The 22763-nt window shown below is 44.1% G+C and overlaps 1 protein-coding gene across 16 annotated transcripts in view; it reads left to right on the plus strand.

Moving 5' to 3' along the window:
• The first annotated feature begins 11639 nt into the window (after positions 1-11639).
• The window catches only part of MFSD10 (major facilitator superfamily domain containing 10), a 39628-nt gene continuing 28504 nt past the window's right edge, over positions 11640-22763 (plus strand). For 3 of the 16 annotated variants that reach the window (XR_012158740.1, XM_073342697.1, XM_073342700.1), the window contains exons 1-3: positions 12584-14428; positions 17716-17908; positions 22246-22342. Coding sequence is in view for 15 of the 16 variants with exons in the window: in XM_073342697.1 (XP_073198798.1) it covers positions 17735-17908; positions 22246-22342 (271 nt within the window). In the remaining variant the exon portion in view is untranslated. Of the gene's footprint in view, positions 11700-11845; positions 12092-12189; positions 12342-12582; positions 14429-17715; positions 17909-22245; positions 22343-22763 lie in introns of those variants that run through there. The other 13 variants (XM_073342691.1, XM_073342688.1, XM_073342689.1 and 10 more) reach the window with 13 other exon arrangements.

Genomic DNA, 22763 nt, shown 5'->3' on the forward strand with positions numbered 1-22763 from the left:
TGTTACACTGATATTATAATGCATGTACAACACTATACTGACAATATACTGTATTATATTTGCGGTCTGTCCTTCAGGCTCTTGAGGTTGAGTTTGTTTAGTTACTTTGGTCATTAAACCATTATAAAGCAGTGTTTCCTGAAAAATTGTCTTGCCTGGTCATATCCTTTGCACCACAGGGCATCTGTACAGTAGAAGAATTCCTCATAAATTGTATCTGTCTGGGACCTATTTGCCAAAAAGCTCCAGACACCATACAAAATATAATATGTAAACAATGGTTTAAAAACACAGATCTCTGAGGACAGAGATCAAGTTGGGGTGTGTTCTTGGGTGCACTCAGTTTTGGGCAGTTGAGTTGTGGAAAGTTTCTTCCACGTCTATGTATCTAAGGCAAACTACTCCACAGTAGTGTTATTTTTAGGCTGCAGAACTTGGTGTGAATAGTCCTAATGTAACAAATGAGTACCTAATTTCTTGTGCAGAGTGATTGTTTCTCTTATTAGGGAATACATTAAATACCTGCCAGGATCGTATTCATAGGTATCTTATTTCTAATGGGACCTATCACCACAGTCAGCAGGAATATCCAGTCTCTGCTGCTGCTTCTCCAGGAATTTCCTGTAGACTGCAACCTCTGCATCCAACTACAGCTTGATACTCAGTAGGGTCTGGTAGTCTTACAGATACATGGACAAATGAGTTTTGGTCTCTAGTAGCTCACATTCTAACTGGACAGTGATTGCCTGGAACCCAGCCACCTTCTCCAAGTGACGAGCCTCTTTCTCCTCAAGTTGTTTGATGCTCTGAGGGCCCAGAATGAAGCTTTGGAGAAACAATGTGGTTTTCCAGGTCAGTTACCGGAAATGAATACTTGTTGACCTCTTCTCATGATCTTAATATCTTCATATTTGGAAGCTTGACTCTTGAGTGTGTCATACTTTGCTTTATATCATTTCTCTGCTTTAGAGTTGGTTGTGATTTGGGCTCCTTGATTTGGGCTCTGATATCATGCAGGGCAACAGCATGGTCTGGGCAGATGGACTCCAGGTCTACAGAGAGTTTGGATCCCTGGATCTGTTTCTGAAGGTCAGTGATCTCATCCTCATGAAGTTTCTTAAGAAATGCAGTCTCATCCACCAACAGCTGCACCCTCTCTCCAGGTCAAGTTTCTGCACTGTGCATTGTCTACATCCTGGCAGAACTCTCTCGGGGTCCTGTCAGCCTTATCTGTTATGGAAGATATTAGCTGTAATATGTAAATTACAGTCTGGCTTAAGTGACAGACTATTATTCACTTAACACAAGGTCAATTCATTTTAGTTTTCTAACTTGGTGTGAGAGATTCCAGGAAGGAAAATAACAGAGTTACAACTAATCTTTCCCTTTGTTCAGCTGAATGTTCATCCCTCAAAGTCAACCCATCCCAGAAAATAAATAAATGTTTTGTTACACATTGAGATTGAAGTTCATAAAGTGTGTTCTCCATTCATCAGAAGGACTTTGATATTAGCCACCACACACGTATGGAGGCCGTAAGCAACAAATAAAACCCCTTTGAGCTGGAGATAATGCTTGAAATCCGTTTTGATCCTATGCACCACATTATCATTTATCACAGTGTCTAAAAGTTTGCTGCCTTTGACCCCAGGCATCCTCATTGACTTCAGCAAGAGTGGGAAGATGAAAGCTGGTGCAGAATTTGGCTAGCTATACTCTCCGTGCATATTGTGATTTGTGTAATATCCTTAGTAGAGAAATTTTTACTATATCTGCCCAGTACCTACTTTGATGAGGCCATGCGCTCTGATTGGGGCCTCTGTCCATTACTGTTATGCAAACAATAATATGATTCCCAAATCAAATCATTCGATCCTTCCTCTGAGTTTAGGGGAACTTCTTATCTGCATTTTGCAACACTAACCCTAAGGATGCTGAATTGCCTGAACATTTCCCTTACCTTTCAGTGCCGGTGGTTCTTCACATCTCACCCTCCAGAGCACAGACTGCCACTATAGCCCCTGTGTAACCAACCACCCTCCTCCCCAAGTTCCATAGCCTCCACACCCAGACGCCCAAGAACGCGGTGGGGGGGCCTCCAGCCAACCCGCCACTCCACCACAGAGGATTGCCCAAAAAAAAGAAGGCTGTCATTCAATAAATTTTAAAGTTGTAATCTTTTAAAGTGTTGTGTGGCATTTTCCTTCCCTCCTCCACCACCCCTCCTGGGCTACCTTGGTAGTCATCCCCCTATTTGTGTGATGAATGAATAAAGAATGCATGAATGTGAAGCAACAATAACTTTATTGCCTCTGCAAGCGGTGATTGAAGGGAGGAGGGGAGGGTGGTTAGCTTACAGGGAAGTAGAGTGAACCAAGGGGTGGGGGATTTCATCAAGGAGAAACAAACAGAACTTTCACACTGTAGCCTGGCCAGTCATGAAACTGGTTTTCAAAGCTTCTCTGATGCGTACCGTGCCCTCCTGTGCTCTTCTAACTGCCTTGGTGTCTGGCTGCGTGTAACCAGCAGCCAGGCGATTTGCCTCAACCTCCCACCCCGCCATAAACGTCTCCCCCTTACTCTCACAGATATTGTGGAGCACACAGCAAGCAGTAATAACAGTGGGAATATTGGTTTCGCTGAGGTCTAAGCGAGTCAGTAAACTGCGCCAGCGTGCCTTTAAATGTCCAAATTCACATTCTACCACCATTCTGCACTTGCTCAGCCTGTAGTTGAACAGTTCCTGACTACTGTCCAGGCTGCCTGTGTACGGCTTCATGAGCCATGGCATTAAGGGGTAGGCTGGATCCCCAAGGATACATATAGGCATTTCAACATCCCCAACAGTTATTTTCTGGTCTGGGAATAAAGTCCCTTCCTGCAGCTTTTGAAACAGACCAGAGTTCCTGAAGATGCGAGCGTCATGTACCTTTCCCGGCCATCCCACGTTGATGTTGGTGAAACGTCCCTTGTGATCCACCAGAGCTTGCAGCACTATTGAAAAGTACCCCTTGCGGTTTATGTACTCGGCGGCTTGGTGCTCCGGTGCCAAAATAGGGATATGGGTTCCGTCTATGGCCCCACCACAGTTAGGGAATCCCATTGCAGCAAAGCCATCCACTATGACCTGCACATTTCCCAGGGTCACTACCCTTGATATCAGCAGATCTTTGATTGCGTGGGCTACTTGAATCACAGCAGCCCCCACAGTAGATTTGCCCACTCCAAATTGATTCCCAACTGACCGGTAGCTGTCTGGCGTTGCAAGCTTCCACAGGGCTATCGCCACTCGCTTCTCAACTGTGAGGGCTGCTGTCAGCTTGGTATTTATGCGCCTCAGGGCAGGGGAAAGCAAGTCACAAAGTTCCATGAAAGTGCCCTTAGGCATGCGAAAGTTTCGTAGCCACTGGGAATCGTCCCAGACCTGCAACACTATGCGGTCCCACCAGTCTGTGCTTGTTTCCCGAGCCCAGAATAGGCGTTCCACAGCATGAACCTGCCCCATTAGCACCATGATGCATGCATTGTCAGGGCCCATGCTTTCAGAGAAATCTGTGTCCATGTCCTGATCACTCATGTGACCACGCTGACGTCGCCTCCTCGCCCGGTATCGCTTTGCCAGGTTCTGGTGCTGCATATGCTGCTGGATAATGCGTGTGGTGTTTAATGTGCTCCTAATTGCCAAAGTGAACTGAGCGGCCTCCATGCTTGCCTTGGTATGGCGTCCGCACAGAAAAAAGGCGCGGAATGATTGTCTGCCGTTGCTCTGACGGAGGGAGGGGCGACTGACGACACGGCTTACAGGGTTGGCTTCAGGGAGCTAAAATCAACAAAGGGGGTGGCTTTACATCAAGGAGTATTTCAGGCAGGACTTCATGGAGGGTTCCAATAAGAAATGGTGCACCTAAGTTATTGTTCTTATTGGAACAAGGAGGTTAGCCTGGCCTCTGATTGATACATGGCTAGATTTACCTCGCTGCACCTTCTCTGTGAGTGACTGCAGTGTGACCTACAGGAATGATTCCCCTAGACAGGGGAGGAGGCAAATGAGTACAAAACAAATCTGGTCTATTTCTTGTTTTGATCCACTCCATCTATCTTGTACATCTTTGGCTAGCAGCAGACGGTACAGAAGGACTGCATGCCATCCACATCTCATGGCTGCTCGGCAGAAGATGGTACAGTACGACTGCTAGCCATCCTCATCTCTTGCCTGCCCGGCAGAAGATGGTACAGTACGACTGCTAGCAATCCGTATCGCCTGCCTGCTCACCATAAGACGGTTCAATAGGACTGATTGCAGGACTAAAGAGAATGACCTGGTCAAGTCACTCCAAATTTAGTCCCTGCGCCCATGTCTGCCCAGGCACTCCCAGCCAACGTGGCCAGGAGCACCTCGGACATGACGATGACAGCTACCAGTTGTATTGTACCGTCTGCTGCCACAAGGCAAGGGGTTGCTGCTGCTGTGTAGCAATGCAGTACCACGTCTGCCAGCATCCAGGAGACATAGGGTGATGGTTACCTGAGCGGGCTCCATGCTTGCCGTGGTATGGCGTCTGCACAGGTAACTCAGGAAAAAAGGCGCAAAACGATTGTCTGCTCTTGCTTTCACGGAGGAAGGGAGGGAAGGGGGGCCTGACGATATGTACCCAGAACCACCCGCAACAATGTTTTAGCCCCATCAGGCATTGGGATCTCAACCCAGAATTCCAATGGGCAGCGGAGACTGCGGGAACTGTGGGATAGCTATCCACAGTGCAATGCTCCGGAAGTCGACTCTAGCCTCGGTACTGTGGAAGCGCTCCGCCGAGTTAATGCACTTAGAGCATTTTCTGTGGGGACACACACACTCGAATATATAAAACTGATTTCTAAAAAAACGACTTCTATAAATTAGACCTTATTCCGTAGTGTAGACATACCCTAAGGTGCCACTAGTACTCCTTTTCTTTTTGCAAATACAACTAACACGGCTGCTACTCTGAAATATGGGTCCATTTATACAGCCAAAAAAAAAAAAAAAGCAAAACCCAAAGCCAGTCTCAGAGCCCTAGTCAACTGACCTGTAGATGTCTGGGCTCTGGCTAAAGCCTAGGTTTCAGCAAACACGTACACTGCTATTTTTAGCCCCATAGTGTAAACCCAAGTCAGTTGACCTGTGCTCTGAGACTTGCTGCCACAGGTCTTTTTGTTGTTGTTGTGTTTGTTTTGTTGGCAAACTTGTACCAAGATCAACTGTAGAGATGTGAGGAAAGAAGGCAGAAATATAGGAAGTTAAGTGTGGGGGAGCGGGAAGTTACTAAAGGGAAGCAGGAGGAGCTGCCGAGACAGTGAGAAAAGAAAAGGTTTCTGAGGAAGAGCAGGAGGGGTTGTTCAGAGAGTTGGAGGAACCGCTGGGGGAGGACTTTTATGAGTCAGAGTTTGGCAGCCTCACTGGATTCTGTTGTGAACCATGTAAATATTCATTCAACAGGGACAACATTTGGATTAGGTTAAAGCAATTCTATCACAGTATGAACAGTGCTGAGAAATGCAGATTAAACCAGAGTTAAGGCTGAGGCAGAAAACAATAGAAGGAAGGAAGTGCACATTTAAAGAGGGGACATACTTGCAGAACCAGAACATTTCTATAGAAAGCAGTTTACTGGGACAGACATTTTGTGTGATGCCTTTGATATTACAACAACTCTGGGTGAATAAGAGATTTCTCCTCTCTTTCACCAGATTCTACAGAAAACTCCTAAGATTTTGTGACAGCATCTTGTCACCATGCGAATGCTGGATGTTTCTGGCCAAATTCTGAATTTGAATGCATTTGTTTCAATGGCAGCCTCATGCACAGAGGAAAGAATACAGTTTGGTAATGTGACTTCACCTTAGGATCAGAGAGGAAGCAAAAATGGGATGAATGGCTCAAGTCCTTTTAAAAACTCAAATATATTTGATGAGTGCGGGAAAAACACATTGGACAGCTATGAAACGTGTGCAAGTAGAATATATGTTAATGTGCTCCATGCTGTGAAACCTGCTCCCCTATGCAATTTCTGTGCTTTATGCTTAGCAGAGGTTAGAGAGGGACAAATATTCCCCTCCTGCACGCCACATAGGCTATGGAGCAACAGCAGAGTTGTTCTGCGGTCATTATTGCAAACTGACAGTACAACAGGACCCACAGACCCTGCATTCCTTTGCTAACATTTGAACAGAACTAGATGAAACCATAGTCAAAATGCCTACTCCTGATCTACACCAGAGCTTATATTATTGGTAGTACTGATGCAGCTACTCTTTTGTTTAAAAAATGAGAAAGGGGATTACCTACTGTACATCAACCCTTTGCCTGCTTTTTTGGGCTGGGGGGGATGGTGTGCTGCAGCCAATGCAGAGAGCTTCATATTAAGCTGTGAACTGCCTTGTTTTTCTTATTCTCTGTTGCAAGATTAATGTTCCCCCAATGTAGTTCATTTTGAGTGATTATTTGCATACATATCAGTGAAGTCCTTCAGTGAGATTCCTGTGATGGCTCCCAGAATCTGACTCACCACAATGACACTTAATTCTCCATGATCATCCTCAGTTAAGGTCTCAGAGCTTTTTTAACTAAAAAGTTTAACTCTTAGAACAGCCTCTTGCTGGCAAGTGTGACAGTGACAGGAATAGAACCCTGGAGTCCTGACCTCCATCCAAGAGTGTAAACGCTATTGTATTATCAGAGCTCAGCAAACATGGACAGAAATTGAAACAACCAATGTGTAGTTAGGGTGGGGTATTTTTAGAATACTATTCTATCTAGGCTATTATACCAAATTTTCATCATAGTATCTGAATACCTATGGCAGTGAGGCCAGGTTTGGTGGTATAGTGAAGCTATTTAAACATTTTGTGTAAAAAAATTTTTTTCTCTCAAAAATTAACATTTAAGTTGTTAGAATAGATGGTTCTGCTCATGAGGAAATTCTCATGCATTGTTCTGGAGTTCCTCTGAAATAATGAAATATTCAAGAAGAGTGTTGAATGGAGTGGTCAGGACTTAAGAAAAAGCCACTGTAGGATATAGGGTGGGTTGGAACTGAACCAGGCCAGAAGTTCCAGACTGTAGGAACAGAGGCAGTGCTGCAAGCAGCAGAACAGGACTGCAGATTATATTGATTTGGAGGTTTATGAAGCCAGTAGCAAACAGGGTCACAGGTAGGATCATGTCTCCTTATCTTGCTACCCAAGGTAACACACTTGCAATGATATAGAATTCAAATCCCACTGAATCATTTGGATTCTGATTAGATTTCTGTCAAGAGGGTCTTTGAACTGGATTAGCTTCAAACTGAACACTCCATTGAAATGAATAAGGGAAATTCATGTCTTGGGGCTTGGTCCTGTAGAATTATTCTACACAGTACCCCTCATTCTCTAATAACCTAGAAGGACCTTGTTTCCTTGTGCTCCCCATCTACTTGTCTGTATCCATTTGTCTCTTGTCTTTAAGTGTCAGCTTTTTGGGGCAGGGACCATCTTTTTGTTCTGCATCTGTACATTGCCTAGTACAATGGGGTACCGGTCAATGACTAGGGTCTTAGGAGCTAACCCAATATAAATAACAAAAATAAGGAACCATATCCACGATCAATAGCGGTTTGCAAGTCCACTCTTTTTTCTTTCACACACACTGAACCTGGTAATGAACCACGCATCTCAACAACTGAATCTCAAGATGCTGTGTGAGACAGTGATATCCTGACAGATTAATCCTGATGTTTAGACTAATTCCTCCAAAACTAATCTTCTGGGGAATAAATGCCAGGCATACGATTGTTGGGAGAATGTGAAAACCTTGCCAGAGTTCTGATGGGCATAAATCCAGACCACAGAGGGTATTGTATTACCTTTGAAGAGAACAAAAATCCTTTCAAAGGCTATACGGCTAGACTTGATTTAGACTTCCACTTTGTGCCTGAGTCCCTTCTTATTTAAAATCGCCCATGCTATGAGAAACCATTATAAGCCTATTCATAATTGCACACTCCCAGTTTGATTTTGGCAGGCCAAATACTATAGCTGGATTTTGTCAAGGATTAAACAAGCTGGTGTAGATATCAGCCTATCCAAACCCTCTCAGTCTGAAATGGAGCAATAACTTAACGTTTTCAAAGAAAGGAGCATGTTATGACAGGTGCTTACTGGTCTTTCACAAGGACCTTTTTATGTTTGTACTGGTGTCCGTCAGACTCTGAGAGAGATTGGTTTATTAAAGCCACAACTAACTGCTGCTATGCAGCAAACTCATAGCACAGCAAGTTGTGTAGCAATCAGTGATCCACAGTTCCCTTCTTCTCAAAGGAACTGTCCATCATAAACATTTCTGTTTGCGTTCTTTACTACTACTGCTGCACTGGGCGGGATAGGGTAAAATGGGACCCAGCTGCGGCTGCCCCTCTGATCCAGCACTCTTCAGACCCAGAACTCTGTTGGGGAGACCCCCTCTGGGATAACAGAAACCATATGATATACCACCTTCTCCCCTGCAATGCGGCCTTTTGGAAAGACACTGCTGGAAGCTGGCACAGCAGGTGAAGAAAGCAGTGCAAGCAGGGTCCAATGGACACTGGTGATAGCATCAGAGTGCTTTCTGCAGCATGAACTCAGAGCATTCTCTCACGCCTGTGCTGCTTGGCAGTTTACTCCAGTCCCTCCTGTCTCCTCCTCCAGTCCCCTTCTTTCCTTCCCCCTTTCTAGCTAATTCCCTCCTGACATAATCACACTGAAAGAATTTAAATAACCAAACCAACCAACATGACATTTGGAGCTTAGTCCTGGACTCATGAGCCCATTGAGTCATCGCACTGTTCATATTGCTTGTATGGTCTATCCATTTCTCCTACCTTGTATGTGTCTTGTCTAGTTAGAAGGTAAGATTTGGGGGCAGGGGCTGTCTCTTATTGTCCCTAGCACAATGAGGCTCTATTCTTGGTGGACCCCTAAGCTCTACTGTAATAATTATGATGAACAATGAAAAATAATTGATTACATCCACAGCTTCATAAATTGTACATTTAAAATATAATTTCTTATTTTTACCTTACAGGCCAGAACTTCCCTCCTTTCGTTGAGGATTTTGGCAAACTTTGGAGAACCAGGATGGTGACATCATAACTTAAGGCTGAAATCTGAGCTACAGCTCTCCAAATGCCCAGCTATGGGCAGAGGGGATGCTGTGTGGGGAAGGTGTTTGTCTAAAACTTAGCATTCTCTTCATATAATTTAGGGCAGTGATATGCAGACCTCACTGGTTCAGGAGCCAAATTGGCGATTCACATTATCCAAAAGAGTCACAGTTGTGCGACTTCATTCTTTCATTTACTATAGTACTATTCATATTTAAACAGTATGATAGGTGAAATATTTAGTTTATAATATATATTATTCTCACAGCACATATGTTAATAACTTAGTGCAAATTGATAACTTAATTGGGTAATAACATCCTGATTGGTTAATAATGTTAATATCATGTGTTGCAGGAGACACATTAAAGAGGCACTTGTGGTGCAGGTGCCTCAGTCTGAGTATCACTGATTTAGGGGCTATGAAATATGTAGTTCAGGTACCAATTGCAAGTTATGATGTCTCCATTCAAATACAGATAAGCAGAATGCAACTCAGGCTCTACTTTGCTGTGCTGCTGTTATTGCTGTTTTCTTTAAAATAAATCGTGTTAAAACTTGTTGTCAGTCAAAAATAATAATTAAAAACATCTTTCTTAAAAACATGCTAAATTTACATTGCTACTATAAAATCAAAATTTCTTGCTGCTGGTTTTTAGCATGTTGCTAACTTACACTTATTTTATTTTCTCTTATTTAAACAAGGTGCATTTCTGCAAGACTTGTGCTATGTAACTTTCCTGTGTCCTATAGGCTGAGTGGTGGAGCAGTACAACTTTCATTTACCTGTGAGAAACTCAGTTTGACATGGAGGTACAAAAGTGCTTCTGAAAAGAGAATGGGGAATTCTGAAATTTATGCTGAGAAACAAAAACAGAAACTAATCTAGGGTGTGGTAGAAAGCCCAATTTTTCTTGGTCTGAGGATCACAAAGTGCTTTATTAGTATTAATGAATTAAATCTTACAGCATCCTAAGGTAGGTATTATCTTCATTTTTCAAATAGGAGATACGGAGACACACACAGAATAAGTGACTTGCCAAAGGTCACACAGGAAGTCTGAGGCAGAACTGAAAATAGAATCCAGGAGTCCTGACTTTCAGTCTTGTGCTTTAACCACATGACCATCCATAATCTAATTTTTAAAGCCACTATCCATACGAATACCAAATGACACACAGCATTTATATGAATGGGCAAGGGAGTAAGATGTTAGGTCAGAAGATAGACTGAACCACTGCAGTGGTGCCAAAGTTTGGTAACAATATGTACTGATGGAGAACAGGCTGAGTGAGCTGGCTGTGACAGTATAGATATGAAAAATTATGTTCCAAAATTCTCTCACTTTCCTAGACATTAAATATAAAAATTTAAAATGTAACCCTGAAATGGACACTGGGCCAGATCTTCAGCTGCTGTAAACCAGCACAGCTCCAGTGAATGAAGTCAATTCAGCTATGCTATATTACACCAGCTGAAGAGCTGCTGTTACTCAGCCACCTTCATTTTATTTCTTTTTCCTTGTGGTTTTCTGTCACAAGAATCCAGAGTTTATTTGTAAGAGATTAAACTTTTTCTTAATAAAAACAAGCATGTGCGCACACTAAAAAGTCACATTCTGTTAGCCTTGATTACACTAGGGAAATTTTGCAAATATTTCCTGCTGAAGCTAACAGGGGTGGTAGCAACAGAAGGGCTTGTGTAGACAGGAGGTTGTTATTTTAAGTACTGTGTCTTAAACACCAACACCAGCATCAGCCCCTGACCCATTTATACCAGGGCTTCCAAGATTGCTACTGGTGTTGGAGCTGAACTGGTGGGCAACAAAGGGAAATGTCTGCAAACTTTCCCTAATGTAGACAAGCCTACTGCAAGAGAGAAATGTGCCTGAGCACAGAATTAGAAGTCAGAAACTTCTGTTTGTATTCCAGCTCTAATACTAACTCTATGGCCTTGAGGGTACTGTCTGCCTCAGTTTTTCCTGCTGTAAAAAGGAGATAAAATAATTATCTTACAGGGATTTTATATTATCATTGGTTTTCATATGACCTGCATTACATTTGGCATCTATAACTCACGTGTTTGTACAGCTGACGTTGTATGGCAACCCTAATACCCTCAGTGAGTCATACATGAAAAATCGAAACATTTCCTTTTAGATAAGGATGTAACCTCAACATTTTTAACCAAGACCTTTATAAATTCTTTGCTGGATGTTGAAATGTTTGGCCAACGTTAACCTTAGATTGAAGCTACAGTCTCAAGCTTAAGGTAGGGCAGTTTACCCCGCCGTCTCAGGGGAGGAGCAGTTAACAGGCTGGGGCAATTTGTGGGGCTGTCCCGGCTTTGGGGGCCAGTTTGTGGATGTCTTGGGTTTGGCTGGTGAGTTAACAGGCTGGGGCAATTTGTGGGGCTGTCCCGGCTTTGGGGGCCAGTTTGTGGATGTCTTGGGTTTGGCTGGTGAGTTAACAGGCTGGGGCAATTTGTGGGGCTGTCCCGGCTTTGGGGGCCAGTTTGTGGATGTCTTGGGTTTGGCTGGTGAGTTAACAGGCTGGGGCAATTTGTGGGGCGTCTCCTTTTTTTTGTTTGTTTTTTTTGGGGGGGGTTATCTGAATGAATCGGGGGCTCTAAAAAAGAGCTGCTGAGGGGGACTTGACACACTGCCAACTCGTCCCTCCGCAGAGTTCTCCTCTGAGGGCGTTTCCCTCCCCGGGGAGTGAGGCTGGGGGCCCAGTGGCACCCATGGAAGATGTTCCCTCAGCAGGACTCAGCCCCCTCCAGCCCAGCCGCCGCCGCCGCAGCCCGGAAGAGGAAGCGCCGCGGCCCTGTGGCGCGCTCTTCGGCTGAGCAGCCGCTGGTCCCTCTGCCCCGGGCGGCTCGCGGCGCCCCCTCGCTTCGCCGGCCGGCCTCGCGCGGGGAGGAAGCGGCGGGTAGGAGCGCGCCGGGGCGGGACGGAGGGACTGGGACAGGGGAGGGCTCTGTGCCGGGTGGGTGGGGCGCGCGCGCGGGGCGGATCCGGGCTGGGCACAGCGAGCAGGCTGTGGGGCTGCCTCGGATGGGGCGGGGGGCCGTTTGCCGAGGGTGTGTCCCGGACGTGGGGGTGGCTACCGCTCACACCTGGGGTCGGGGACAGTGACGAGTACCGCAGCCTCCAGCAGCCCAAGCCAGAATAACTTCCCCGTAAGTGATGCTTCGGGCTCTGCGTCCCCCTCCCCTCGCCCCCCCGGACCCCCTGCTCCCTTCCCTCCTGTGTCTCTTTTCACTCTGACAGGTTTCAGAGGAGCAGCCGTGTTAGTCTGTGTGCGCAAAAAGAAAAGGAGGACTTGTGGCACCTTAGAGACTAACCCATTTATTTGAGCCTGTATGGGCTGGCTAGCATCTATGCGCAAATAAGTGGGTTAGTCTCTAAGGTGCCACAAGTCCTCCTTTTCTTTTCACTCTGGGGCTCAGAGGAGGTTAAGTAGTTTGTGAAACTGGCCCCGCTGCTCTTCCTCTCTCCAGAATCAAACCCAGTCTCTTAATGAGTCCCAAAAGCCTTCTCCAGACTGGCAGGCAAATCCTGAGGTGGGAAATATGGGGTTTCCTCCTCCAGCAGAAGCCCAGCAAGGCACTGAGGTGTGAGATTGAGGCTGGCCGCTAACAAATGACTGAGGCCCTAGGTGTGAGTGATGGACCGGGTCAGCTTCCAAGTCAGTTCTTTGACTGGACCCGGGAGGCTGGCGTCCCTGGCAGGGGACTGAATAGGTGTAATGAGGGCTGGAAAGGGAAGGAGGAAGCAAGCAACAAAGAGGGGAAGACAGAGGGGATTTGTGAGGAAACTCAAAGAGGGAGAGGTTCAGGTGGGCTGCACACAAATTGGTTCCAGTAAGTGCAGAGATTTCTGTCACAGTTCTTGAGGGAATTGCACCTCGGACCCCTTCATGGGGGAGGCCTCTGAGATCTGAGACCTCTAGCCATCACCTTTCTTGGGGCAGCATCCCACCATCTGTTCCCTCCAGACAGGGGACTCAAGCTGCAGTTCCTCCTGCTTCACTGTGATTCTCTCAGCAGGTCTGACTTCAGTTCAGCACCCCCACTTCAGACAAGAACAGTGACCAGCCTACTCTCATAAAGTGAAGTAGTGTTTATTTAGAACAAAGGCTTTATAGAGGAAGCATATTTTAAAGAAAAGAAAAAGTTTATAGGCATGCCTAGCTTATCGGGTGTCACCCATCTTCCCCATGAAGACCCTGGCAAGTTCCAAAGTACTTCTAGTCCTGCACAGGATCTGTACCTCTTGGTCACACAGTCTCATGTCCATTTGTGGATCAAGGGTGACTGACCTCTCTCCCGGGTCAGAGTTGTTTCTTTATACAGTTTTCAGTTCTTTGTTTGCCAGGCCTCTTGAACCGTTATATGCTCTTTCCTCAGGGGGTAAAACTTCCACAGACTTCTTACCTGCATGAGAGATTTGCATTAATTACCCCCAGTGCTGTAACTAGGCATAGTGGCGCCAGGGGCGAGCAAGTATATTTGCGTCCTCTACCATTTTTTTTTCATTTTTCCACCCAGAGGTGACACATGTATGTATGGGGGGGGGGAAATGCAGGGTTACGTGCCCTTCGCCCCCAGATTTTTTGGTTGCTTCGCCCCTTCCCCCCCCTCAACCCAGACATGCTGGGTGGTCTGCTGAGGTGAGTCAGAGGGTGGAGGTGGTGTCCCTTCCCCCCCGACCAAGCCCTCAGCATGCCTCTATTTCTGCCCCATTATTTCGCTCCTGCAGTTTGGCTGCCCTGGTTATGGCTCTGATTACCCCTCAGTGATTTGAGTTCCTGCATGGAGCCAGAAATGCAATCACTAGCTAGCCCATAAAGATACATATAACATTTATAAAAAGCTGATACAATTGTCTTTGACTATTCCATGTGTTCATATTATCTGTCACATCTCCGCATAACAGTCTTTGAATGTTCCTTGCTTCTAGAGCATTGCATCCATCACTATTTCCTTGAACTAAAATATCCTCTACTATAGAATGGCCATTGCAGGAAGCAAGGTGGGCTGCCATGGCAGAGATGCAGTGTTGCTTGTATTGAATGAAGAAGGCCAGTATGTTTATGTATTATAAAGTGCAGTTTGGCTTGCTTGTGGAGAAGAAGGTGAAGGCTTGAACAACAACCTCTCCTGACCACTAACCAGAGAAGAATGAGAATGAAAAATTCCTGGCCCAAGTTTCAAGGCCTAAACTAATGCTCACAGTTGACTTCAACTACCCGGCTATCTTTTAGGTAAACAAATAATCAGGGCTCCTGATTTTTGTCTTTATGTGATAAACATCCCTGTTTAAAAAAAAACCCTGAAACTGGCATTTATCCAATAAACACCAGTAATGGTTACTTGTATCTAAGGGTTTGTCTTTGGGGAGTAGTATGTGGACTGCTGGGGTGTGATTTCTAAAGTGCACTAATGTGGCACATTAATTGGTCCATGATAACACTGCCGGTGTTCCCTAAAGTGTAGTAGTATTTGAAACAATGCTACATTAAAGTGCACTAGAGAACATTACAAAGAGATTACTCATTACAATATATATATTACTTGTTACAATATATTCAAAGAGCCATAAATCCTATGATTTTTTGTTCATCTACACAAAACTCAAAAGTTGCGAATAAAAAACCTGGGAAAACAGAGCCCCTACAAATAATGCTAAAAGTTTATAATTAGAGTGACTTGCAATTTTTTTAAAAAAGTGTCATATACTCTTATACATAAAGAAATAAACTGTTACATGTAGCAATAGGTTCAGCTGCATTATGGCAACAATTGTTGTTACAATAAATGGATTGTAAGTGTCCTCTTTTGTTTACCCGAGAATGTTAGTTCTTTAATTTAGCTGCAATAATCAATAACGCAGTACTAAAGAATTGTAGAGAAAATATCTATCTGTGAACACAAATAGTTTTAAAATCTCCAGTGAGTGTTACTTGGTTTAGCACAATTTTATATCTCCAGTGGTTTGTACCTGGAATACAGATTATCTCCTTAATATAGAATTTATGCCAGACATTATTCAGTGGGCCTGATCCTAAGCAATGGAAGTCAATCGTAGTTTGGCTATTAACTGAAGGAGGATAAAGAGGTAGTTTTTCCCATTTTTACTGCTTGATTCAGTAAACACAGAATCTGAATTTAAATTTGTTTTTTTTTTTTTTTTTTTTTTTGGGGTTGTCGGGACCTTGGGAGGGAAGATTGTTATGTGAGTGTAGAGAAATTGTGCTGCAGTGTTTTGACAACACCATGGATAAAAATAGATTTTTTTAAAGGATATCTTAATTTAACAATTTTTCTTATTTAAATTAAATACATTTTTCCTTTTAAAAATGAACCTGTTTTAAAATTAAATTTGAAATTGTGGCAGCCTATGGTAAGGCCTAAACATACTATAATCCATTAAACTCACTAAAATAAAAATAATAAAATGCTACATCAATGAGGCCTCCTAAAATTTTAAAGATGTTAAAAGGGGCTGCATTTTTAACTATGTACAGAATCAAGGGGAATATCTTTAAATTTACAGGATAAGAGGAAGCCTATTTAATTTTTGAGGTCAACTCAGGCTTTATAAATGTGTCACAATGTCATTAACTGTATTAAGTGTATATGTTATTTTCAGCCTTTACAATTGAATGATGGTATTTGCATTTTCACAAATGTGAGTACTTTCCATTTCTGTTGTGCAGAAAAGCTTCTGCCTTAATTGTGTTTGATTTCAGTTTAGCTAGCAGAGAGAATATTTTCTTCATTTGGATCAGTTTAGGCAAAGTTGAAAACCCTGATTGGGAATTGAAAAAGCTGGAATGCTTGTTTTCCTCTTCTAACCTCTGAAGAAAAACCAGGTGCGAGAGGATGAGATCTGTTCATTCTAATATCTTGAAAGACATGCGGTCAGATATTCAAAGATATCCAGGTGTCTAAAGATGCCAGTAGGCACCTAGTGCTTTGGTACTCTTGAAATCCTACTTGGGACCATCTGCATCTTTATGCATCTAAATACCTTTTAAAAATCTGGTCCATAGTTACCAGAAACAATCCGTCAATTCACTAACATCAGTTAATACTATCTTTATTTAATAAATAATTTAAATGCAAAACATGTTATGATACATTTTAATTATTTTATATTCAGCACATTTAAGGTAGTGTAATTTAACTAAGAAAGACAATTTTGAAATGTTGTTGTACATTTTTATTGATTCCCAATTTTCATCCAAATGCAGCTTGACACAAATCCCAAATAAAAAATTATTATCTAGTAAATAAGAAATGCATTAGTCACCATTTTCTAATATTAAAATATTAAAAATCTGAATAAATGTAAACATTAAGAATATGAATAAATGTAAGCAAAACTATGTAATTGCTTAAATGAATGTATATAGATGCACAATATTTTCCTCATTACCAAAAAGAAGTGCCAAATTTAGTGTAAAGACTATATTTGTTTGCAAATCAACATAATTAAATGGTTATACCAACTAATGAGAAAAACTTACTTTAGGGAAATAACTAAAGTACAAATACAAAACAAGTTTAAAAACAATTATTTAAATTGATGTTTCATGCTTGCTGATTTAAAACGCTTTAATTTAAAACACTCCACCTTGTTTGACAAACTGCTAACTTTTTGTATTATATCGCAGACAGACATATAGACAGACTGTAAATTCTTTAGGACATGGAGGGTCTTCTGTGTTTTTATAGTACCAAGCATAATGGGGCCCCAACCCTGGCTGGGGTCTTTAGGTGCTCCCAGAATACAAATAATAAAAATATTTTGCTGATAGTTATGCTAGCAGTACAAGAAATTAAAATAAGATCCTTGAAAAGTGTCAGTTGCCTTACAGTTATGCCCCTCCTATGGTTTTGTATAGATTTAAAGACATACTAGTAATTTCAAATTGAACTTTGTTTTACAGTGTTTCTTGAGCTGCCATTGCTGAGCATAACACCCTCCCTGAAGTGATCAGTGAGTCATGCTGTTGTAGGTGTTTATACAGCACTAATCACTGTGGTATCTACTGTAGACATAAATGCTGTTAGATACCTGCCTGAGGAGACATTTCCATTCCATGGTTATACTTTAATGCTGGATTGAAAACATTTTTACAAAACAAGTCCAGAAAAATTGTTTGTATTTAAACATGAAAGAGGTATAGTTAGTGACACTATGACTTAGCACCTTTTATCCTGTTAAGACACAGATTCATTTATCTGGGACTGATTGTACCGAATGCTTGAAGTTTTTCTTTGAACAGTGGTTCTTGCCATCATGTCCCACTTTTACCAGAACAAATGAGCTGCGTGACTAAGGACCAGAAATTGTGAGGCCGGGGGCCTGTTCTGTTTTACAAAACAGCCCCCTCCCTAGTGAACCAGGATTCTAAACTAGCAATTGCTATATTGTTGCACTGGGGGAAATGGAGTAAGAATGAGTCAGCAAGTTCTTCCCCTTTGGGTGAAATAACGTCAGTGCCTGAAATGCTTCAGAGTGAGTGCTGTTATTCTGTTTCAGAAGTGCAACGCCTGACAACATGGCCACAGAAACGGGGGAAAGTAGCTGCCCCACCAAGGGCAAGTCAGAGGCTGAAGATAGCTCTGGTCAGGTGATCACCATTGTCTTCCTGGCACTCCTTATAGACCTGCTGGGATTCACTCTCATTTTGCCACTCCTTCCTTCAATCCTTGAGTATTACAGCAAGAATGATGTAAGTAAGAACTAAACTCTACCTGCTGAAAATACAATCTGGACACAAGGTGATCTCAAAAAAGGGGATACAGAGGGAGGGGGGATGTGTGGGGTTCCCGTTCCCCTGACATAGCTCAAAAGCTACATGCAGAATAAACCCCACCCGCAAATCTGGGGTGTATTTAGATTGTTCTTATGGATTTGATTGGTTTGTTTTGCTCTGCTCAGTAAGACTTTCTCACCTTTGCCACTGAGTCAGGTGTCTATGTTTGGGGAAATCCAGAGATTACTGAGTGGCTACTTCTTGTAATTGTCCTGAATTTGCCCTCCGCCTTGCTGTTCTTTTACTAACATGTGGCTGTGGCTGCCTGGTCTCCAGTGATGAGTAGTCAGATCTAACGCTGGGCTTCCTGCTGCTGTGTGGCTCAGCCAGCTGAGTGAATCTCCATGAGGCGTGAAGCCCATCTCTTGGTAACAAAGTCTGCAGTCTCTACCCTGTCTCTCTTGGCTGTGTGAGTGAGGGGGCCAGAACTGTCTCTCAAGCTCTGTAGGGTAGAAGGAGCTTTACTTTGGCTTCTTAATCCAGCCTTAAGTGTCCTTTACAGCACAAACCCATCGAGGTGTGGTGCTGTGCATCCATTGTTCCTCCTCCGTCTCTTGCGACCTGTCTGGCTGACTTGCCATTTCTCTCTCGGCTATACTCTCCTCTCTTCCCCAATGTTCAAATCTATTTACATGACTACTCGATTACCAGTGCCAGCAACTAGGTTGTAATGGAAAATATTGAATTCTTTGTTGGCAGTAGGTTTTATGGGTAAGTAGATGCCTCTGATTAAAGCAATACACAGAGCTAGCTCTTCTGGTGATCTTTTTTTTGAGATAGTCCCCCCACCTCATTCTGTCATTGCCTTAAGCCCTCTTACTCTATCTCCACCATTCTAATTCCCTTTCCTGTGGCTGCCCTCTTACCCTGCGCTGTTTGGGTGGAGATGGGACATGTGCTCCTGGTCCCCAAGCACTCACACACTTATGATCAGCAGGAGGGAGAAGTCCCCACTACTGGGTCTTCTTCAGAGCAGATTAGCAGAAAGCACATTGATGGAGCAATGAGCATCTGGATACAGCTAGCAAAATGCCAGTCAGCATGCTGCTGAGGTAGCACTGAACACCATGATTCCATGTCAAATTTGGTACTGTTTGTGTAAACTGGGGACCCTCTTGAAGCTTTGCTTCCCCCCACCCTCACTCCGAAGGAAGGATTCATGAACCCCCAAAGCCATCTATGGCTAGACAGTCTGTACCTGTCAAAAACCAACGCCTTGATTGACAGAGTCATGAAGAAACATGTCACAGATTCACAGGATCTGTGCTACACCCCAGCTTTTAAACAGTCTCTTGGAAGAACTCCTTCAGCATGGCTGACCCCAGGGAGTCCCACTTTTCCTTCAGGGGAGGTCCTGCAGTCTTACTGCCTCCTAGACTGTAGTCTCTGGCCTACAGCACTCCTGCTTTATACTGAGCTCTGCCCAGTAAGTGCAATTGAAATAGACTTGTACGCTCTTCAGGGTCTAATACACCCTTGCAAGTATTTGCAGTGACACCTAAGCAACATTTTCAAAACAGGATAAGCGTTATTAGTCAACTGGAACACAGCACTGGAATTCCTTAGGTTATCATGGAGAAATAAAGGTTAAAGCATAGTCCATTCTGATCAAGCCAGAGCAATTCACCAGGCCAAACTGTAGTGAACTTCATTTTCCAGCTCACTCTCTCTAATTTCCTCACTCAGTCCCAGTGGAGAGCCCACCTCCTTCAGAACCAGAAGCCCACACTTATTCTCTGTCTCTGTCCTTTGTTCTCAAGGTCAGGTCTCTGCTCAGCTTCTCTGCTGAGAATGTCAATTCATGAGTCATTGGCGCTTTACTCCTGTGGGGAATTCTGCACCAAAAAAAATTCTGTGCACAATATTTTAAAATTCTGCAAAATTCTGCGTATTTTATTTGTCAAAATAACACATTATAATCATGCCAGTTTCAATTATTTTGGTAATTTATTTCAAACTACCTGTCAACAAGTATGTCTGTAACAATACAGACAACAAAAAAAGATTCAGGAAATGTTTTTTGACAAATAGATTATTTACTAGGCATATTTTATTCATATAGAACTTTGAGTAATAATTCATTTAAACTACAATATAGAAACATATTTCCCACATCCCTCAGAAGCAGTACAAAGGCCTGGGAGAGCCAGGGGTAATGCAGGAGCCAAGGAAAAGGGAAATAATTGCTGCAAAGGCACCTGGGATTGAACCTGGAAGGTTGTTGGGTGTGGATGGGAGAAGTACGAAACAGTTTTTTTTTTGGGCGGGGGGGGGGATTGTTAGGGAGTTGGGGAATCTTCCCCATGCAGACTGTGGCTGACTCCTAGCCTCTCCCAATCAGTCAGGCACATCTGCTCCTTTCCCCATATGTCCGTGTCCTTACACTCCCACTCAGCCACCCCTTGTCCCCTATCCCCATGTATCCCTGCACCCCCACTCAGCCACCCCTCCTCCTCCTGCCCCCATGTGTTCCTGCTCCCCCTTCTCTCCATCCCCATGTGTCCCTGCACCCCCACTCAGCCCCCTCTCCGCCATGTGTCTCTTCACTCCCATTCAGCTATCCCTCCCCCATCCCCATGTATCCCTGTACCCCTACTCAGCCACCCCCTTCCCTGTCCCCATGTGTTTCTGAACCCCCCCCATGCACCCCCATCCCCATGTGTCCCTGAAGCACCTTTCAGCCACCCCACCCTCCATTCCTACGTGTCTCTGCACCGCCACTGAACAACACCCATCCCCATGTGGCCATGCACACCCACTCCCTTTCAGTCCCCACTCCAGTCTATCTAGCCCTTCTGAACCCCAGTGTATGTGACCCCGCAGCAGCCCCGTGTGTCCTGCTCTCTCTGTCCTCTCCACATCCAGTGCTCTCTCACCTGGCCCCATGGGCAGGGTGCTGTCAGGAACACAGTCTCTGCTCTCTCCCTATCAGATGCTGACTGCTATGGCTGGGGAGCAGTGAGCCATCTGCCTCTGTTCTGGCACCACAGCAGCCCCTGGTAGCCAAAAGGTGTAACTGCAGGTCTTCTTCAGCAGAATGTATTTTCTGAGGAGAAAAAAAAGTCTGGGGGACACATGAATTCTGCGCATGTGCAGTGGCATAGAATTCCCCCGGGAGTAGAGCTTGCATTGTCTCTCTGGACCCCCTGTTGATCTGGGTCAGTTTCAGTCAGTTTCTTAACAACTCTGTTCTGTTCACCCAGACAGCAAGGTGACGCGCAGACCCATGTCTCTTAATCTTCCCTGAGAACAAACTTAATCCCTTTTCCCTCTATTGGGCAGCAAAGCAAATTATGGGAGAAAACGGAGGCACACAAAGCCTCATAAAAATATTACAAAAAGTTCCTACTTTGTCGCAACATGTTCCTCACTCAAGTAAAATATGAGGAATTTGGGCTGGGCTGGTGGCCTAGTGCTTTGAATAGTGAAGTGTAAACCTTGGGTCTCCTTCCTACTCCCAGTCTATTGGTCCCTGAGTCTAGGAGGTGGGAAGGAGACACAGAGCCTGTTCTGTTGTTCATCAGCATCCCTCCCGGTTAACTGAGTCTCTTTAATGAGGGGCTGTGAAGCTGTTCATAGCCCCTTTCTCTTTGGTAGGAGGCTGGTGATGGAGACACATGGTTTCTAGGGTGGGTGTACAATGTGGAAGATAAACAGGGAGAGTCTCAGGACTCTAACAGGAATGTAGAAGACCTGGCCGGGATGAGATATGAGTTTGTAACTCAAATTGCGGCTTTATTATGTATAAAATCCAGGCTTAGCAAGTGTAAGAGTTAGTGCCTAGCTCAGTAGCATTTATTCACCATCTTCTGCTCTGTGTTCCAGTCATATGTTTCCATAGGGCATGATGGGGCAAATTCTACCCCTGCTGTATGGTTGCCAAGGACTCTACCTGGAGTGGAACCAGCCTGGCTCTGCTGTGTAGGGAGGGACTGGATGCTAGGAGCCAGCACATGGGCTTTGCATCCCATTCATGCTTCAGAACCCTGCATTGGTCTATGGGAGTCTGTCTGTGCCACCGTGGAAGAGATTTTGAGAGAGAGAGGAAAGGTCAAGGGCAGAGTAAATATATCTGTGACTACACTGATCCATCAGGCATATACCCCATACATACACCTGGGGAAGGAAGTTGTCTCAAGTGGCATTTCAGAGACAAAGCAATGCTACATTTTTGCAAATAAAGTCAAAGCCTGCAAGAGAGAGTTTGTTCCCTAAGAACCATTAACTGTATGACTTATGACTCTCTTTTGTAGGATGGTTTCTATCTATCACTTCAGCATGGTGTGGACTGGTTTGCTGCAGTGGTTGGGGTACCTCTGGAGAGGAAGTACAACACTGTCTTGTTTGGAGGTATGAATGAACCTGCAATCTAGTGTCGTTTTCCGGCTCTCTTCTATGGTAATATTTTTATTTGTAAACATATGTCACCATTATTAAATTTGGACTTAGATACCACAGTAAAAGATGCCCTAGAAGTACCCAAGAGAAGCAGATTATAAATATTTGGTAAATGATACTGCTTATATGGAACTGATAGCTCTGACTAGTCAGGCAAGCAGTTCAACCTATTCCTCAGTCATGCTTCCTAGGCCAGGCCTGCTGTGCTTTACTACTTTAGCACTGAGTTTCCCAGGAATGGAGACAAATCAGCAGGGGGTGTTGAGTGACTAGAGGCTCACCATTTATACCTCAGCCGGCAGCCACACTCCAGTGTCTATGGAAGGGACGTGGCAGCTGTTCTGCAGAGTGCAGTACTCTTTGTTGCCACCAA

This window comes from Lepidochelys kempii, chromosome 4, assembly GCF_965140265.1.
Source record: "Lepidochelys kempii isolate rLepKem1 chromosome 4, rLepKem1.hap2, whole genome shotgun sequence".
Lineage (NCBI taxonomy): Eukaryota > Metazoa > Chordata > Testudines > Cheloniidae > Lepidochelys > Lepidochelys kempii.